The sequence below is a fragment of the Lepus europaeus genome, chromosome 8, assembly GCF_033115175.1.
Source record: "Lepus europaeus isolate LE1 chromosome 8, mLepTim1.pri, whole genome shotgun sequence".
Lineage (NCBI taxonomy): Eukaryota > Metazoa > Chordata > Mammalia > Lagomorpha > Leporidae > Lepus > Lepus europaeus.
Window position 1 is genome coordinate 101,153,254 of NC_084834.1, and position 18,507 is coordinate 101,171,760.

At 49.9% G+C, this 18,507-nt stretch overlaps 1 protein-coding gene across 2 annotated transcripts in view; it reads right to left on the reverse strand.

The window, feature by feature from the left end:
• SHROOM3 (shroom family member 3) overlaps positions 1 to 18,507 on the reverse strand; it is a 337,315-nt gene that overhangs the window by 56,018 nt on the left and 262,790 nt on the right. For both annotated transcript variants that reach the window (XM_062198626.1, XM_062198625.1), the window contains exon 3: positions 12,276 to 12,407. In XM_062198626.1, coding sequence (XP_062054610.1) covers positions 12,276 to 12,407 — 132 coding nt within the window. The remainder of the gene's footprint in view (positions 1 to 12,275; positions 12,408 to 18,507) is intronic.

Below are 18,507 nucleotides of genomic sequence, written 5' to 3' on the forward strand. Positions count from 1 at the left end.
GTACTCCACGGTGGCCATCACTTGATATCAGTACCCCACGGTGCCCAAAACTCGATATCAGTACCCCACGGTGGCCCTCACTCGATATCAGCACCGCACACTGGCCCTCACTCGATATCAGTACCCCACGGTGGCCCTCACTCGATATCAGTACTCCACACTGGCCATCACTCGATATCAGTACTCCACTCTGGCCATCTCTCAATATCAGTGCTCCACGGTGGCCATCACTCGATATCAGTACTCCACGGTGGCCCTCACTCGATATCAGTACCCCACGGTGGCCCTCACTCGATATCAGTACTCCACACTGGCCATCACTCCTTATCAGTACTCCACGGTGGCCATCACTCGATAGCAGTACCCCACACTGGCCATCACTCGATATCAGTACCCCACGGTGGCCCTCACTCGATATCAGTACTCCACACTGGCCATCACTCGATATCAGTACTCCACTCTGGCCATCTCTCAATATCAGTGCTCCACGGTGGCCATCACTCGATATCAGTACTCCACGGTGGCCCTCACTCGATATCAGTACCCCACGGTGGCCCTCACTCGATTTCAGTACTCCACACCGGCCATCACTCCTTATCAGTACTCCACGGTGGCCCTCACTCGATATCAGTACTCCACGGTGGCCATCACTTGATATCAGTACCCCACACTGGCCATCACTCGATATCAGTACCCCACAATGGCCATCACTCGATATCAGTACGCCACATTGGCCATCACTCGATATCAGTACCCCACCGTGGCCATCACTCGATATCGGTACCCCACGGTGTCCATCACGCGATATCGGTATTCCTCGGTGGCCATCACTCGATATCAGTACTCCACGGTGGCCCTCACTCGATATCAGGACTCCACCCTGGCCATCTCTCGATATCAGTACTCCACCCTGGCCATCACTCGGTATCAGTACCCCACACTGGCCATCTCTCAATATCAGTACCCCACACTGGCCCTCACTCGATATCAGTACCCCACGGTGGCCCTCACTTGATATCAGTACCCCACGGTGGCCCTCACTCGATATCAGTACTCCACGGTGGCCATCACTCGATATCAGTACTCCACACTGGCCATCTCTCAATATCAGTACTCCACACTGGTCATCTCTCGATATCAGTACTCCACAGTGGCCAACACTCGATATCAGTACTCCACTCTGGCCATCACTCGATATCAGTACCCCACAGTGGCCCTCACTCGATATCAGTACCCCACGGTGGCCCTCACTCGATATCAGTACCCCACGGTGGCCCTCACTCGATATCAGTACCCCACAGTGGCCCTCACTCGATATCAGTACCCCACGGTGGCCCTCACTCGATATCAGTACTCCACGGTGGCCATCACTTGATATCAGTACCCCACACTGGCCATAACTCGAAATCAGTACTCCACACTGGCCATCACTCGATATCAGTACTCCACGGTGGCCCTCACTCAATATCAGGACTCCACCCTGGCCATCACTCGATATCAGTACTCCTCAGTGGCCATCTCTCGATATCAGTACTCCACCCTGGCCATCACTCGATATCAGTACTCCACCCTGGCCATCACTCGATATCAGTACTCCACACTGGCCATAACTCGATATCAGTACTCCACAGTGGCCATCACTCGATATCAGTTCTCCACGGTGGCCCTCACTCGATATCAGTACGCCACGGTGGCCCTCACTCGATATCAGTACTCCACACTGGCCATCACTCGGTATCAGTACCCCACACTGGCCATCTCTCAATATCAGTACCCCACACTGGCCCTCACTCGATATCAGTACCCCACAGTGGCCCTCACTCAATAGCAGTACCCCACGGTGGCCCTCACTCGATATCAGTACTCCACGGTGGCCATCACTCGATATCAGTACTCCACACTGGCCATCTCTCAATATCAGTACTCCACACTGGTCATCTCTCGATATCAGTACTCCACAGTGGCCATCACTCGATATCAGTACTCCACTCTGGCCATCACTCGCTATCAGTATTCCACAGTGGCCCTCACTCGATATCAGTACCCCACACTGGCCATCTCTCGATATCAGGGCTCCACGGTGACCCTCACTCGATATCAGTACTCCACGGTGGCCCTCACTCGACATCAGTACCCCACCGTGGCCATCACTCGATATCAGTACTCCACGGTGGCCACTCGATATCAGTACCCCACCGTGGCCCTCACTCGATATCAGTACCCCACGGTGGCCCTCACTCGATATCAGTACCCCACGGTGGCCCTCACTCGATATCAGTACCCCACACTGGCCATCACTCGACATCAGTACCCCACCGTGGCCCTCACTCGATATCAGTACCCCACACTGGCCATCACTCGACATCAGTACCCCACCGTGGCCCTCACTCGATATCAGTACCCCACACTGGCCATCAATCGATATCAGTACCCCACGGTGGCCCTCACTCGATATCAGTACCCCACACTGGCCATCACTCGATATCAGTACCCCACGGTGGCCATCACTCGATATCAGTACCCCACGGTGGCCCTCACTCCATATCAGTACCCCACACTGGCCATCACTCGATATCAGTACCCCACACTGGCCATCACTCGATATCAGTACTCCACACTGGCCATCACTCGATATCAGTACTCCACATTGGCCATCACTCGATATCAGTACTCCACATTGGCCATCACTCTGTGTCAGTACTCCACATTGGCCATCACTCGATATCAGTACTCCACATTGGCCATCACTCGGTATCAGTACTCCACATTGGCCAGCACTCGATATCAGTACTCCACATTGGCCATCACTCGGTATCAGTACTCCACATTGACCATCACTCTGTATTAGTACTGAACAGGACTTTCTCAAACTTCTGTGTCTTTTCAGCTGCTAGGTATTCCACTGTCTGCACATAAGATTTTAATTTAATGAGACCCATAATTTGTTTTAAAATTCTATTTATTTGAAAGGCAGACAGAGATTTCACTCTTCTCTTTTTGAAATCACTCCCCAAATGCCTGTAACAGCTGAGGTTGGGCCACACTGAAGCCAGGAGCCAAGAATTCACTGCTGGTCTCCCCCACAAGTGGCAGGAACCCAAGTACTTCAGCCATACCTGCTGCCTCCTAGGGTGTCCATTTGCAGGAAACTGGATTGGAAGCAGAGCTGGTACTTGAGCCTCAGAGTTCCATATGGGACGCAGGGGTCCTTAAGCAGTGTCCTGACTGCTGAGCCAAACACCAGTCCCCCTTCTGTAGCACACTCATGCTGCTGCCAGAGGCGTCACTACCGAAAAACCACCTGCTCTTCAGAGAATCCCAAACCCTGATTTTCCGGACTGCCTCTGGGCTCCTCCAGGCTCTCTTTCAGACTTTCTGGTTTCACAAAAAACGACCAGCAAGCACCTTTCCCCAGGTTTCTATAATTGCCTCATAGGTACGTCTTTTAAAAATAGTTCAGCGGTTAGAAAGGTATGCATTAGGTAACAGAATCTCATAGCAACACACAGTCCGTTCTGGAAAGAGACATTCTTTTTAAATGTCACATCCTGATACTAAGCCCTGGGGACTTTTGGCTTTTATGACTGAATCATGGCAAGAGTGAAGTCTGCTCAAATACAGATTAAAACTCAAACAAATAAAATTGGCATAAAAAAGAGCATACTGTATCCTTTCTCCTCCATACCTGTCCTATTACCCCTTTTACTACTAGTTTATCTCTTCTTCACCTTCTACCCCAAAATATTATTTAAAGATTAAATTTTACTGATTACCACCCAAAATATGACTATAAAAGAGAGGGGACTAGCAGTGGGAGTTGGTGTTTTTCACTTAGTCACCAGGAGGCAATGTTATGGAAATATTCTTTTTCTCACTATTCCCCTCTTTTGACCTTTTTTTTTTTTTTTTTTTTTTTTTTTTTTTTTTTTTTTGACAGGCAGAGTGGACAGTGAGAGAGACAGAGAGAAAGGTCTTCCTTTTTGCCGTTGGTTCACCCTCCAATGGCCTCCACGGTTGGCGCGCTGCGGCCAGCGCACCGCGCCGATCCGATGGCAGAAGCCAGGTACTTATCCTGGTCTCCCATGGGGTTCAGAGCCCAAGGACCTGGGCCATCCTCCACTGCACTCCCTAGCCACAGCAGAGAGCTGGCCTGGAAGAGGGGCAACCGGGCCCTCTTTTGACCTTTACCCTCAACTCTGACACACAGAGGAATCAGAATATCCCCTGTCCTTCCCATGTATCAACATTTGCACGTAAGCCATAGTGGAATTTGATGTAAGCAGATCATAATACCTATGATCTGTAATAGCATCTTTGCCAGTCACTGACTATATATATATATATATATATATACACACACACACATAAATATATGTGTGGGTGTGGGTGTGGGTGTGTGTATTTGTTTAATTATTTGAAAAGCAGAGTTGGTTACAGAGAGAAATGGAGAGACACAGAGAAATCTTCCATCTTCTGGTTCACTTCCCAAAAGGGCCACAATGGCCAGGGCTGGACCAGGTTGAAATCGGGAGCCAGGAACTCCATCTGGGTCTGCCACATGGATAGCAGGGGTGCAAGCACTTGGGCCACCCTCCACTGCTTTCCCAGGCACATTTGGAGGGAGCTGGATTGGAAGAGGAGCAGCCGGGACTGCAAACAGTGTTCATCCAGGACGCTAGTGTTGCAGGGGATGGCTTAACCTGCTGAGCCACAACCCTGGCTCCGCCAGTCATTGACTTTTAAAAAATTCTCTGAGTGTTTATTTATTAATTTTTTATTTATTCATATTTATTTGAAAGGTATAAAGAGAGACAGATACATAGAGAGAGAGAGAGAGATATTTGCTGGTTCACTCCCCAAATGCCTGCAAAAGCCAGTTATGGGCCAGATGGAAGCCAGGAGCCATGAAATGAATCCAGGTCTCCCATGTAGATTTGAGGAACCCAAGTACTTGAGCCACCACCTGCTACCTCCTGGGCTGAGCATCAGTAAGAAGCTGGAATCAGAGGTGCAGCTGGCAACAGAACCCAGGTACTCCAATACCGGATGTGGGCGTTCCAACTGGCATCTCAACCTCTGAGCCAAAAAACTGCCCTCATTCACTGACTTTCAAATTCACTTATGCTAGTACAACATAAATAGAACTACATAAATAATATCTGTCTCTCAAATCTCAATTTGTAACCAGGCATTTTATTTGCTTGAGGAGGGATGGGGGAATTATTCCTACCGATTTCTTCAAATGTTAGAATTTTAACAATTTCCCCTACTGTTCCTATCTCAGGATGGGCTGCTGTGGCTCAGGCTACAGATACTACTTCCAAGCAGGGTGGTGTTGTCTTCCACAGATACAGGGGACCTGGCTCAGACAGCTGTGGAGAACAGGAAGTATTACATGTGCCCCGGAAGTACTACTGAGTTCGTGGGAAAAGATGCCTGGGGACTTTCCTACTGGCACACAAAGGAGAAGCAACTCAGAAGGCACAGTCAAAGGTATGTGGCTTCTCCCCTCTACCCGGGACCGTAGGCCCGAGTGGGAGCACAAAGCTACCCTCCCTCCATAGCAGGAACTCTCCTCCTGGATGTAGACATCCACGGGAGACTGTCCTTTGAGAGTTCAAAGGAATCCAGTACCAACCAACATATTTCCAAGTCAATTTCGTTCATTTTAATATCATGCTCAAGAGTAATTTGAATTGCACTTTGTCAAAACAGATGAAGAAGATGAAGAAAGAATTATGTTGTGTGTGTGTATGTGTGTGTATGTGTGTGTGTGTGTGGCAGATGCCTTGCCTTTTGATAATGATTTCCTCTAAATACCACACCATTAAATAAAAACAAATAAATCCCCTCCCAGACCACTAGCACCACAAAGACTGAATTCTTGGGGAAATATCTGAGGCATTGTGGTCAGTTTCTCTCATGTCTGTTTCACTGTCTGCCCCTTCACTTAAGACCACAGATAAGAAGGAAAGGGCAGAAAACTAATTTTAGTTTAAAAAGTTTAGTTAATGATAAAAAGAAGAATCTATTATACTGGAAAAAAATAACTGATGATAATAGTTTCCAAATATTGGGATTTGAATAAAAGTACTAGTGAAAATTCTAAGACAGAGCAGCTGAAAAGTTGAGAACACTTGCTCCACAACTCCTTGATTCCTGCTGATATTTCCTTTTTTTTTAATTTTTTATTTATTTTTTAATTTTTTGACAGGCAGAGTGGACAGTGAGACAGAGAGACAGGTCTTCCTTTGCCGTTGGTTCACCCTCCAATGGCCACCGCGGTTGGCACGCTGTGGCCGGCGCACCGCGCTGATCCGATGGCAGGAGCCAGGTGCTTCTCCTGGTCTCCCATGGGGTGCAGGGCCCAAGCACTGCACTCCGGGGCCACAGCAGAGAGCTGGCCTGGAAGAGGGGCAACTGGGACAGGATCGGTGCCCCAACCGGGACTAGAACCTTGTGTGCCAGCGCCGCAAGGCGGAGGATTAGCCTAGTGAGCCGCGGCGCCGGCCCCTGCTGATATTTCCATAATAAATTTTACAACATGGAGGAGTTTGACCACTACCACTGTTCGCACTGAACCTGAGACCTGGGGAGACTATAATGAGACTCAGAAGAATGATCTCCTGTTCACTCTCAGATGAAAGAATGCCAAATAAAACTTGAAAAACCAGCCTTGTGATCCCTATGAGTGTATTTTATAATAGAAGATGTTCATTTTTTTAGCTTTTATGTGATATAATAGTAAAATGCCCATATTCATAAAACAAATATCCAAGTCAGTTTGAGATCTAGACTATTACCTGGTTGTGTCCACCTGTTCTTTCCATATTATATCCTCTTTGAAGTAAAAGCATCCCTAGAAGCAAGCACTGGCATGAAGCCCAACAAACATTTTCAATCCAGGTTATATAAGGATAAAAGCTGAATTCAAATGACTGTGAATAAGGGAAGAGAAAACAAAGTATCTAAACCTTCAGCTGCACTGGAGTTAAGTCATAGATACCAGGCAATCTGAACCAGAAGAAATATTTGGAACCGTCACGACTAAGAGCTTTCCCAAAATACACGTCAGACCCCAAACCACAGCTCCAGGAAGCTCAGAGAACAGCAAGCAGGGGCAATGGCAGGAAAACTGTACCTCGGAGTATCATTTCCAAACTTACAGAAAGCCAAGGATAAAGACACCAGCCTGTCAGCACCAGAGGAAGAACGCCCATGGAGGAGGAAAGATGACATCTGGCCTCTCCTTAGAAACCACGCAAGCAAGAAGAGAGTGCAGTGAAATATTCATGGTGTTGAGAAGAAAAAAACAAAACAAAACAAACAAACCTAAGCTAGAATTCTGTAACCTGTGATATTATCCTTTATCCTTTGAGGGTAAAGGGAGAAAGACGATCTCAGGACATAAAAATGGAGGGAATCTGTTGCCAACAGTCCCACCTTGCAAGAAAAAAGCTCTTTGGAGAGAAAGAAAATGACATAGGCTGGAAATGCAGATCCATCTCAAGGAAGAACATCAGAGAATGCATAAGGGAAGGTAAAACAACATCAAAACTTGCTTTCTATATAGAAGCGGCCGTCATATGAACAGAGAGAAGCCTGGCTACTGGCACACAGGCACTGCCTGTAGGAAACAGAAACAGTTAACCCTGAAAGGTCCCCAAGGAAGTGGGGAAGCAAAACCATGAAGTACACAACACAAAGCATTGGCTAATTTGGATGAGATTGAGAAGCCACTGTAGAACTGTGCATCGTAAGAAATATGGAGACTGTGTATGTACAAGAGACAGAATGACTGGCGATTCCCAGATATCAATAGTACATAAGTCATGTGACGTGCTCAAATAATGCAACACATCATGACAACTAGATAGATAGGCTTACACTTAACCTACAGGTGGATATTTTTCATCATAAAGACATGAAACACGCACATCGAATAGACCTGGTTAGAGGCTGGACAGTTTCGAATCCTGAAACGGAAAGATTCTGAAGCCCATTGTAGCACAGCCTGGACTTACCTTGTGACAAACAGAAACACCCCAGAGAGCAGCCCTCTGGCCAATCTGACGTCATATTCCGGGGTGGAATAAAGAGCCATCTCGCCCTGCTCCTCCAGGCTGGAAAGGCCTCCAGCAGTTCCAGGAGCCTGCAGTCAGACAGCCCGCACTGCCCTGAACTTGGAGCGCAGGGCAAGGGGGAGGACTCGCTACTAGGCACCTCTGTACACTGGCCAATAAGACTCGGTTCCTGGCCTGTACGAGAGACGAGGACAAGGCGACCCTCAGGAACTTTTCCTGAGAAGAACCAACATTTTGGACAAGCGCACATAGCTTAGAAATGCCAGAATTCTTCTTTGTGGGCAGGAGGAGGAGCGCAGTATGGAAAATCATCCGCTTATAAAATGTGCCAAACTGAAACCAGGAAGTCTTCTGAAATGATCTCTGCTAACCCGTGCCCTCCTCCACATGCAAAAATGCCACTGTCTGCACAAGTGCACAAGATGTGTTAAGCTTCCCCGGTTCGGAGGCTACTGAAGCATGGGTTCTGTAACAACATGTTGAGGAGCCTGCCTAAGGGACGCTGTCCAGAGAACACCAAGACAGCCCCCGGGGGCAGGACTCCCTGCCCAGGGAGGTGCAAAGGGCCAGTAGAACTAACCCTGCTGCTCAGGTGAGCAGGAACTAGGAGTCAAACCCTGAGCCTCCATTATCCACACGCTCTTCCTGACTGACTTCACAGAGCACATGAAGACCATCACGTTAGGGTGAATGCTTACAACAGAGCAGAGAGCTGATGACCGCGGGGACTGGTGGCAGACATGAGGAAGGAAGGCGAGCTTGGGGGAGGAAGCAGTGGCTTGGAAGATCTTCAGTTTGAGGTTAGAACATTCTCTCCTTTGCCAGCTCACTGAACTACCCTAACCCGAGGCTGGCCACATTTTAGGGAGAAGTTTATGCCTAGAAGGTAAGACAGAGGATTTTTAGTGACGAGTTAGAATTCAAGGATCTAAACAGGACAGGAAGGATGAAACTGATTTGTGAGAATATTCAGCCCTGGGCCACTAAAAGTGCACGTGCTCGCTCGCTCGCTGTCGCTCTCTCAGCTGTCAATACCTGGAGGGAAGGAAATTTTTCCTCCCTTTTCTTCTAAGAAAGTGAGAAAATCCTCTCTGGCTATTTCCCCCTGAAGAAGGAGCAATATGTGTGTGTGACTCACGGCCTTGGTTTGGCTCAGGCCTTTCCACTTCCAGGATCAGCCTACTGGCCTGTGTAACAAACTGGTCTATTGCCAGCCGCCCAGCTCAACACTCGTACGATTCTTGGGAAGATGAAAAGCACATCATGGTCTGCTTTCTCCGCATATAAGAACAAGACAGCAGCACCTCACCCCTTTCCGTGTTTCAGAGAGGACTCAGATCAGACAGGCTTGAAAGGACTCCCAAGTGTCAAAGCCAGAACAATTTGAACACAATACATCACAATACTACTGGATTATAATGGAGAATAAAAGAAATATGAAGGAGCCCTTATTGATAAAAATCAGTAGTCTGGGTCCAGCTTCTCTTTACAGAACTCCAGTTAATAAATGCAGATGGAATAAAAGGAATCCAGAATCATCTTCAGAACATCACAGTGGTGTTGTCACAGGCAGATGTTTAACAGGAGCGGAGAGGGGTGTGCGTTGCGGCACAGAGGTTAAGTCGCCACATCCGTATCCAAGTGCCAGCTCAGTATGTCCTGGCTCCGGGGCTTCTAATCCAGCTCCCTGCTAAGGTACCTGGAAAAGGAGCACACGATGCCCAGGACCTTGGGTCCCTGCCACCTATGTAGGAAACCAGATGGATTTCCAGGTTCCTGGCTTCAGACTGGCCCAGCCCTGGCTGTCGTGGGCATTTGGGGAGTGACCTAGTGAATGGAAGATGTCTCTGTCTCTCTGACTTTCAGATGAATAAATGAATCTTTAAAAATCAGGAGATGGGGACGGCATCATGCTTAAGAGGGTTAAGCCACCTTCTGTCGCATCGGCATCCCATATGGTTGCTAGGTCAAGTTCTAGCTGCTCCACTTCTGATCCAGCTCCCTGATAATGCACCCGAGAAGGCCACAAAAGAAGGCCCAAGTGCTTGGGCCCCAGCCACCCATGTGGGAGACCTCGATCCTAGCTCCTGGCTTCAGCCTAGTCCAGCCCTGACCACTGCAGCCATTTGGGGAGTGAGCCAGTGAATGGATAATCTTTCTGTCCCTCCCCCTCTCTCTGTAATTCTGCCTTTCAAAACTTGGCTAATCCTCTGCCTGCGGTGCCAGCACCCCTGGTTCTAGTCCCAGTTGCTCCTCTTCCAGTCCAGCTCTCTACTGTGGTCTGGGAGTACAGTGGAGGATGGCCCAAGTGCTTGGGCCCTGTACCCACATGGGAGACCAGGAGGAAGCACCTGGCTCCTGGCTTTGGATCGGCGCAGTGCCGGCCGTAGCGGCCATTTGAGGGGTGAACCAACGGAAAGGAAGACCTTTCTCTCTGTCTCTCTCTGTCTAACTCTGCCTATCAAAAAAAAAAAAAAAAAAAAAAAAAAAAATCAGTGGCGAAAGTTTGAGGAGATAGGATATTTGCATAGCCTCAAAGTTATCTTGCCCAAGATATTAATTACAAACAGACAGACTGTACCTTTACAGTGGAGAGACACACCAGATTTCACTGTAACCAGGTAATCAAGGTTAACATCACCAGGAATGAAACATCCTCCTCCCGTGGCCCCTGATATGACACACGAGGAGGGATCCATCACTCTGTGATGTTCCTGCCAGAAAAGTGTGGCTTCAGCCTAACATGAGAGGATGTCGGATACCCTTAAATAGGAGGCATTCCACAAAATACCTGTCCAGGGCTCTTCCGAAGTGGCAAGGTCATAAAACCAGAGAGACAGAGGAAGTGTCACAGATCAGAGAAGACCAAGGAAATGTGACAGCGAAATACCACGTAGGGTCTCAGAACAGAAAAAGGACATCAGCGGTGTGAAACCTAAATAAGTCTGTAATTATTACCAACTGCCAATGCTAATTTCTTTATTTTGATATTTGAACTATGGTTATAAAAACTGTTAACATCAGGGAACATTGTGGGACAGGCAGATGAGAAAGCTCTACACTATTATCTTTACAACATTTCTAGGAGTCTAAAAAAATTTAAAAATAAGAAGCATTAAAAAAAAAAAAAAAAAAAAAGCCCAAATAGGACTTGGGATGTGAATACAACTGCATGAAATTCCTCCAGTTTCCACGTTGAATCCCCTATCAGTAACACGTGGTTGTGGAGAGGCCTTGGGGAACAGGAAAAGCATTAAGAGGTCAAACTTCCTAAGAGGCTCGCATGGCTATGGAAACAAGACCCGTGGACACAGAATGCTCATCGTAAAACAAAGTAAAAGATCCAGCTGGCAGGTTCTAAGCAGGAGTGACGTAGCTACGTGGAGCTCCTGACATCTTCAAGAGGCAATTGCCATCCACCTGTTCCCCCACATATTCCCTTGGTACAGGCACTGAGCTGTTGGCCAGAGGCAGCTGTGCTAACGAGAACATCCCAGCTTGTTGGAAAAACCACGTCTTTGTGATTAGGAGACCAAATCGACACTGAGGTTTATTTGCTCTACTCAGCTTTCAGGGACTGCTTTATAGGGAGACCTGGAAGAAGCTCCTGGCTGCTGGCTTTGGCCTGACCCAGCCCTGCCTGTTGCAGCCATTTGGGAAGTGAACCAGCAGATGGAAAACAGATCAGATCACTCCCCTCTGCCCCAACCTTGTAATTCTGCTTTTCAAATAAATAAACAAATCTTAAAAAAAAAAAAATCATCGTCCTGGTGTGTGGGTGTTTGGTGTAGTGGTGAAGGTACCCACATCCCAGATCAGAGTGCCCACCCAGCTCAAGTCCCCGCTCTACTTCTGATCCAGTTTCCTGCTAATGCATCCTGGGAGGCAGCAGGTGATGGCTCAAGTACTTTAGCCTCTGCCATCCACACGGGAGACCCAGACTGAGTTCCCAGCTTTGGAAACTGGGCCAGCCCTGGCTGTTGAGAGCATCTGGGAGGTGAGCCAGCAGATTAGAACTGTCTCTGTCTCACTAATAAAGTTTAATTTTAAAAAACCATTATCCTTCCGAACCCTGGACTTCTCTCTGGCCTCCTTGTTCTGCCCCTTCCTCTCTTATCAGCCTGCCCCCTTGACCCTCCTCACCCCACCTCCCTCTCCTGGCAGCCAAGAGTCTTTTTCTGCCCCTCTTACCTGTGCTTCAGCCGAAGTTTAACCCCTCCTGACCACGCTGCTTTCTTGTGCTGGGGCTCAGAGGCGCGGGGCTCCGGGCTGAGGGAGTTAGGCACACCAGTGTCCGCATGGCCTGGGTCTGCACACGCATCTCTGTGGGAAACAGCACAACAAGCAGCTGAGCACGACGGTGCCCACAGGCAGAAGCAGAAATGAATGGAACAAGAGAGACGCCTGAAAGTGAGCCCAGTGCACAGCCAGCTTTGGGGTCCTAGGCTCGCACCTGACTGTATTCTCATCTCTAAGGAAGGTGAACCCATCGCCTAGCATCTCCTCTCTCCCCTGTGTATGTTTCGGGGAGAAAGAAAGTAAAAAAGTGTGTGTCTTTATCTTGGAAAATCCAGCTTTCCTGAGCAAGGGGGAGGAAAGACGAACGCTAGTACGATGCACTATTATTATACACTCCCCTGTTCTTCAGCACTGGTGAATCAGTGATCAGCGGAGCTCCCGCGAGCAAACCATCAACGAAGTGGCTCCCTGACCCACGCCCCCGCTACCCCGCTCTCCCCAAGGCCCCTCCAGAAACAGCCTGGGCTCTGTTCAGTGGGCAGCAGCTGGGTAGCACATGCCAGTTCCTGGGCTCGCACTGTTTCAGATTGTTTGAATTCCACTGCGCTGGGAGGCAAGCCTTTTGTGCGTCCATTTAAATCCACCCCCTGACCCCGAGTCCCGAACACCATTCCCATAACTCCTTTCCTCCATACTCCCGGGGAGTCAGAGAAGAATTTTAAGCCCCACATGGCCAATGCGTTCCGCCATGGGAACGGGCACATTTCTTCTCCCTGGCAGGGTGTCAGATGCCCAATCTCTAAACCCCCCAACCCCTGCCTGCTCTTGGTGCCTCCCGGTCATCCAACTGTCCCCTTCGTGAGGTTTTGATCACCCCAGGTTGCTGGGGACCCCTGGTGAGTTTTCAGTTTCGGATTTTAGGGAAACTTTCCAAGCTGCTGAGATGCGATAGGCAGGCTCATCCTCAGGCTCCCCCACACCCTGCCCAGGCCTTGGCCGAGGGAGGGGAGGGGAGGGGATTAGGGAACAGCTGTCACGAAGGAGCCCCGTCCATCTGGTCTTGTATTTCTAGAAGATAGAGGGAAGCGAAAGAGCCTTTCCCCTGAAATCCCGAGGCAAGTAAAGGATTCCTGTTTATTTTCGGCACGGGGAGATGACCAGCAGGTCAACAGGGAGCTTCCACCTCCAAGCTCACGTCTCCACCTTAGCCTTGGTTGTACTTTCCCCACCAGGGGTGGGCTTCCCGACTCTGCAGGTATTCAGTGTAATTCTGCATGTGAAGTGTGGCAGCTTGGTTGAGGCGCTGTCATCTGTGAACTCAGTGACATTGGTGCGTCAGCTCGGAGCCATGGGAAGAGCGGGGAGAGGCCCTGGCTCCGCACAACCACCAGTTCTGAGACTGTCCTCTCGGCACCTCAGTTCTCTCATCTATGAAATGGGCGCAAAGTGACCACCTCTTCCATGGGTGGGATTTGTTGAGAAACAAGAGTAATCCAGGTAAACACTGCCAACAGAGCGCGGCACCCAGGCGGCAGCGCGGCACTTAGCCATCACGGTACGGACAGCCGCCTCGCTGAGCTGCTATCTGGTTTCTAGAGAGTGAAGACAGCCATTGCTTTCCTCGGTCATGGCTGCCTTGCGGTCCCAGCATCAGCTTAGTGCTCCCTTCAGTGACAGGTCACGCAAAACACCCGTAACCACGCAGGCCTCGCGTGTGGCGGGGAGAACGGGACGCAGAGCCTTGGAACTGCATGCGGAAGCCTCCTGGGCCGTCCTCCGTCAGGATTCCCACACCCTCACACACACCAACCCCGACAGCTCAACAGCCTACCCTGAGGCCAAAGTAGACTCAGAGGCATCTCACCGTCCCATACCTAAACATAAAGATTCCAGGGATGCAAACGCCACACTCCAGGGGCCAGTGCTGTGGCGGAGTGGGTAAGCAGTGCTGGCATCCCATATGGGCACCGGTTCAAATCCTGGCTGCTCTATTTCTGATCCAGCTTCCTGCTAATGCTCCTGGGAAAGTAATGGAGAATGGCCAAAGTGTTTGGGCCCCTGCACCTATGTGCGAGAATCGGAAGAAGCTCCCGGTTTCGGCCTGGCTCAGCTCTGGTCATTGCAGCCATTTGGGGAAATGAACCAGTAGATGGAAGCTCTCTCTCTGTGTCTGTCTCTCCCCCTCCCCTGGAACTCTTCCTTTCAAATAAATAAATAAATAAAGCTTCTTTAAAAAAAAAAAAAAAAAAAGCACACCCGAAGGCCACCAGGGGAAGGGCTGTTCCCCTCAGTGTCTCCCCAGGATCCTGATGTCTACTGGGAAGAAATATCCAGGCCCCAGCTTTCATGGGACCTTTGTGGCATTCAATAACTTCCTCATTTTTCTTTTTTTTTTTTTTTTGCCTCAACCACAACTGCTGGCTCTGACCTTTCAGCGCAATGGCATGGACTCTCAAGGCTCAGTCTTTCTCTTTTCCCTTCCCCCCACCACTTCCTGCAAGGCACCTAGAGACACAGGGCCAGGGGTGCAGGCTGTGGCAGCAAAGAGCTGGCTGCCAGAGCAGGCCAGTGTAGCAGACATGGAAGGCAGGGAACAGAAGGTTGTCGCGTGCGTCCCAGGATTTATATGGCTCCTTTCTTTTTTTTTTGGACGGCAGAGTTAGACAGTGAGAGAGACAGAGAGAAAGGTCTTCCTTCCGTTGGTTCACCCCCCAAATAGCCGCTAAAGCTGGCGCACTGTGTTAATCCAAAGCCAGGAGCCAGGTGCTTCTTCCTGGTCTCCCATGTGGGTGCAGGGCCCAAGCACTTGGGCCATCCTCCACTGCCTTCCCAGGCCACAGCAGAGAGCTGGACTGGAAGAAGAGCAACTGGGACAGAATCCGGCACCCCGACCAGGACTAGAACCCAGGGTGCCGGTGCCACAGGCAGAGGATTAGCCTAGTGAGCTGTGGCGCCGGCTATGGCTCCTTTCAACACCTGGTAGAAACCAGCACTGCCCCAGCACTGCCCTCCCAAGCTATGTTGCCCTGCTACTCGTTCCCTCCAGCGGACCCCCAGAGTAAGTCACGGCATCCCCCCACCCTGCTAATCTACCTGCTCCTGGCCAGGACAGGGCAGCCACTGCTCTGGGGGAGTAGGCTCCCGAGGCCAGACAGAGACCCCAGCACCTGACTGTGCTATCTGGACACACCCCACCTACTATAAGCACACCTGTGCTGCTTTAAACCCTTCTGGAATAATCTGGCCAACTAATATTTTTTTTTAAAAAAAAAAGATTTATTTCATTTATTTGAAAGACAGAGTTATAGAGAGAGGTAGAGACAGAGAGAGGTCTTCCATCTGCTGGTTCACTCCCCCAGATGGCCACAACAGCCGGAGCTGCGCTGATCCAAATCCAGGAGCCAGGAGCTTCTCCAGGTCTCCCACATGGGTTCAGGAGCCCAAGGACCTGGGCCATCTTCCACTGCTTTCCCAGGCCACAGCAGAGAGCTGGATTGGAAGAGGAGCAGCCGGGACTAGAACCGGCGCCCCTAAGGGATACCAGCACTGCAGTCCAGGGCTATAACACGCTGCGCCACAGCGCCGGCCCCCTAATTAATATTCTTAAACTCTTATGTTCTAAGGAAATGAAATCTGGGTGGAAAACAGTCCTGGAATGAGTACGGGAGGAGCCATCTTCCGACAGCCCTGGAATCATTCTCTCTACCCTTCTCTGCCCCACCTCATCTACCCATAGACTGCTTACCTGCACACTGAACTCATGCTGTCCCCAGAACACACATTTCTTCCCCCCCCCCCCCGCCTCAGGTTGCTATGCCAACTGCCCCCTGGAGTTAACAGACTCCACCACAAGCTTTCCTCGCATCAGGGAATGGTGCCCCCTGTCGGCACCCAGTGGTACCACCAGCCTCAGGCAGATAGATGTCTACTCAATTCTAGGCACTCAGACAGAGCAGCATAACCTGCCGTGTCACGACACTCCCCACCCAGTTCATCTCTTGCTGGCTGCTTCACAGCCTTTTGGGCCCAGGTCAAGCACCACCTCTTCAGAGCCGCAAAGATCTGTAGGCGTGCAGGGCAGGCACCTGATCTCTCCCTTCACTGCCCTTATCGCTGTCTATGACTGCTCACCTGCACAGTGTCTGCTTCATCAAGAAACTGAGCTCACCCAGGTCAAGGTCCGGGCCTGGCTTTTCTTCAGCTTTGTTTCTTAAGCCAACACACGGTCAGGCAGCACAGTGAGGGGCTCACACTAAGCACACAACATGTACTTGTTAAACGAATCACAAATTCATTGTCTAATGCATGCCAAAGTGAGTTCTATGCCCCCCCCCCACTTTGTTAAAAAAATTATTTAGCTATTTGAAAGGCAGAGTTAGAGAGAAAGATCTCTCTCTTTAGAGAGAGATTTCTTCCATCTCTTCAAAATGGCCATAACAGCTGGGGTTGGGTCAAGCTGAAGCCAGGAGCCTGGAACCCCAAACAAGTCTCCTTCCCAGGCGCACCAGCAGGCAGCTGGATCAGCAGTGGAGCAGATGGAACTCGATTTAGTGCTCATATGGGACGCTGGTGCTGCAGACAGCAGCTTACCCCACGGTGCCGCAATGCCAGCCCCAGTTCTATGGCCTTAAACTCGTATTCGCAGTAGATGATCTGGGGAAGATGGATTGGGGAGGGGGTCTTCTTCCTTCTAAATGAGGCTATGAGTCAATTTCTTTGGAAAACAGGACTTGGCCTTAACTTTTGGTCCATATCATTAGCGGCAGGCCTTCTCAGGATGGACAGGACAGTGTTTGCTGGCTATGGCCAACCCCCTGGCCTGGCTCTCCGTGTGTGTGTGTGTGTGTGTGTGTTTTGGCCTTTTTTGAGGAAGCAAATGCTCTTCTGTGATGAACAACATACTGTGTACTTCTGTGGGGCTAAGCTGGTCCTCAGGACCCCAGGGAGAAATTCCTTTGGATTTATCTGGGTCTGTGCGTGTCCTCATTTTCATGACGATCTGCCGTGTCCCTGGCTTCCCAAGTTGCTCACTTCTGCTCTGCTCCATGAGCTCCATGAGTGGAGCTAGCCTTCTTATTATCTCTCTATGCATTCATTCCTTTTCTTTTTAAAAGATTTTTAAATTTGTTTTGAAAGTCAGAGAGAGAGCTTTCACCCTCTGGTTCACTGCCCCAATGGCTGCAATGACCAGAGCTAGACCAGGCCGAAGCCAGGAGCCAGGAGCTTCATCTAGGTCCCCCATGTGGGTGCAGGGGCCCAAGCACTTGGGCCATTTTCCGCTGCTTTCCCAGGCTGTTACAGGGAGCTGGATCGGCAGTGGAGCAACCATATGGGATGCCGGCACTGCTGGTGGCAGCTTTACCTGCTATGCCACAGCACCAGCCCCACCCCTTTATGTTGAGTTACCAGGTCTCGAACATCACTGCTCAAAGTTCCCCTTGCGTCTTCAAGACACATAAAATAAAAGGCCTGAATTCTAGTGCTTCCAGTGCAGAGAGGACGGTTTTTAAGCCCTGGTGCCCTTGGGTCCAGCTTTCTGCTCTTACTGCTCCTCATTTCTCATGACTGATCACCTATCAAAGGTCTCCCGGACATTCTCCACAAACTACCCTTTCCATAAAGGTCCCCTTGTCCCCGTGACTGACCTCTGCCCCCTATATATCTGAGACTTAACCTTCTAGGCCACTGTCTGCATTGCTCTCCTTTTTTTGCTTTTCTAATCGTTCTTTACAATCTGGAAGCCTGCCCTGCAGCGCCTCAGGCCTGCATTCTTTCTAGGGCTTTCCCTCGGAGGCTGCTACTGAGGGCTCTTTACGGACTCCCTCTGCCTGCCTGCGTGCAGGGCCATGCATGGCTCAGCAGCCACGCACAGAAGTGCTCTGTATGTCTCACACCTGGGTCCATCTACACCTGCTCTGCCTGCTTTTTCTCCCTTGACCTCCCCCAAAACTTCCCAAGTGGACCATGTATACAGTCTCTACCACTGGCATTCAACGTATTCCTGCTTCTTTCTGAACCATAAGTTTAACTATCTCTCACCTGGAAGAAGCTCCTGGCTCCTGGCTTTGGCCTGGCCCCGCATCGGCCATCGTGGCCACTGGGGAGTGAACCAGCAGTTGGAACATCACTGTCTCTCTCTCTGTAACTCTGCCTTTCAAATAAATAAATAAATCTTTTTTTAAAA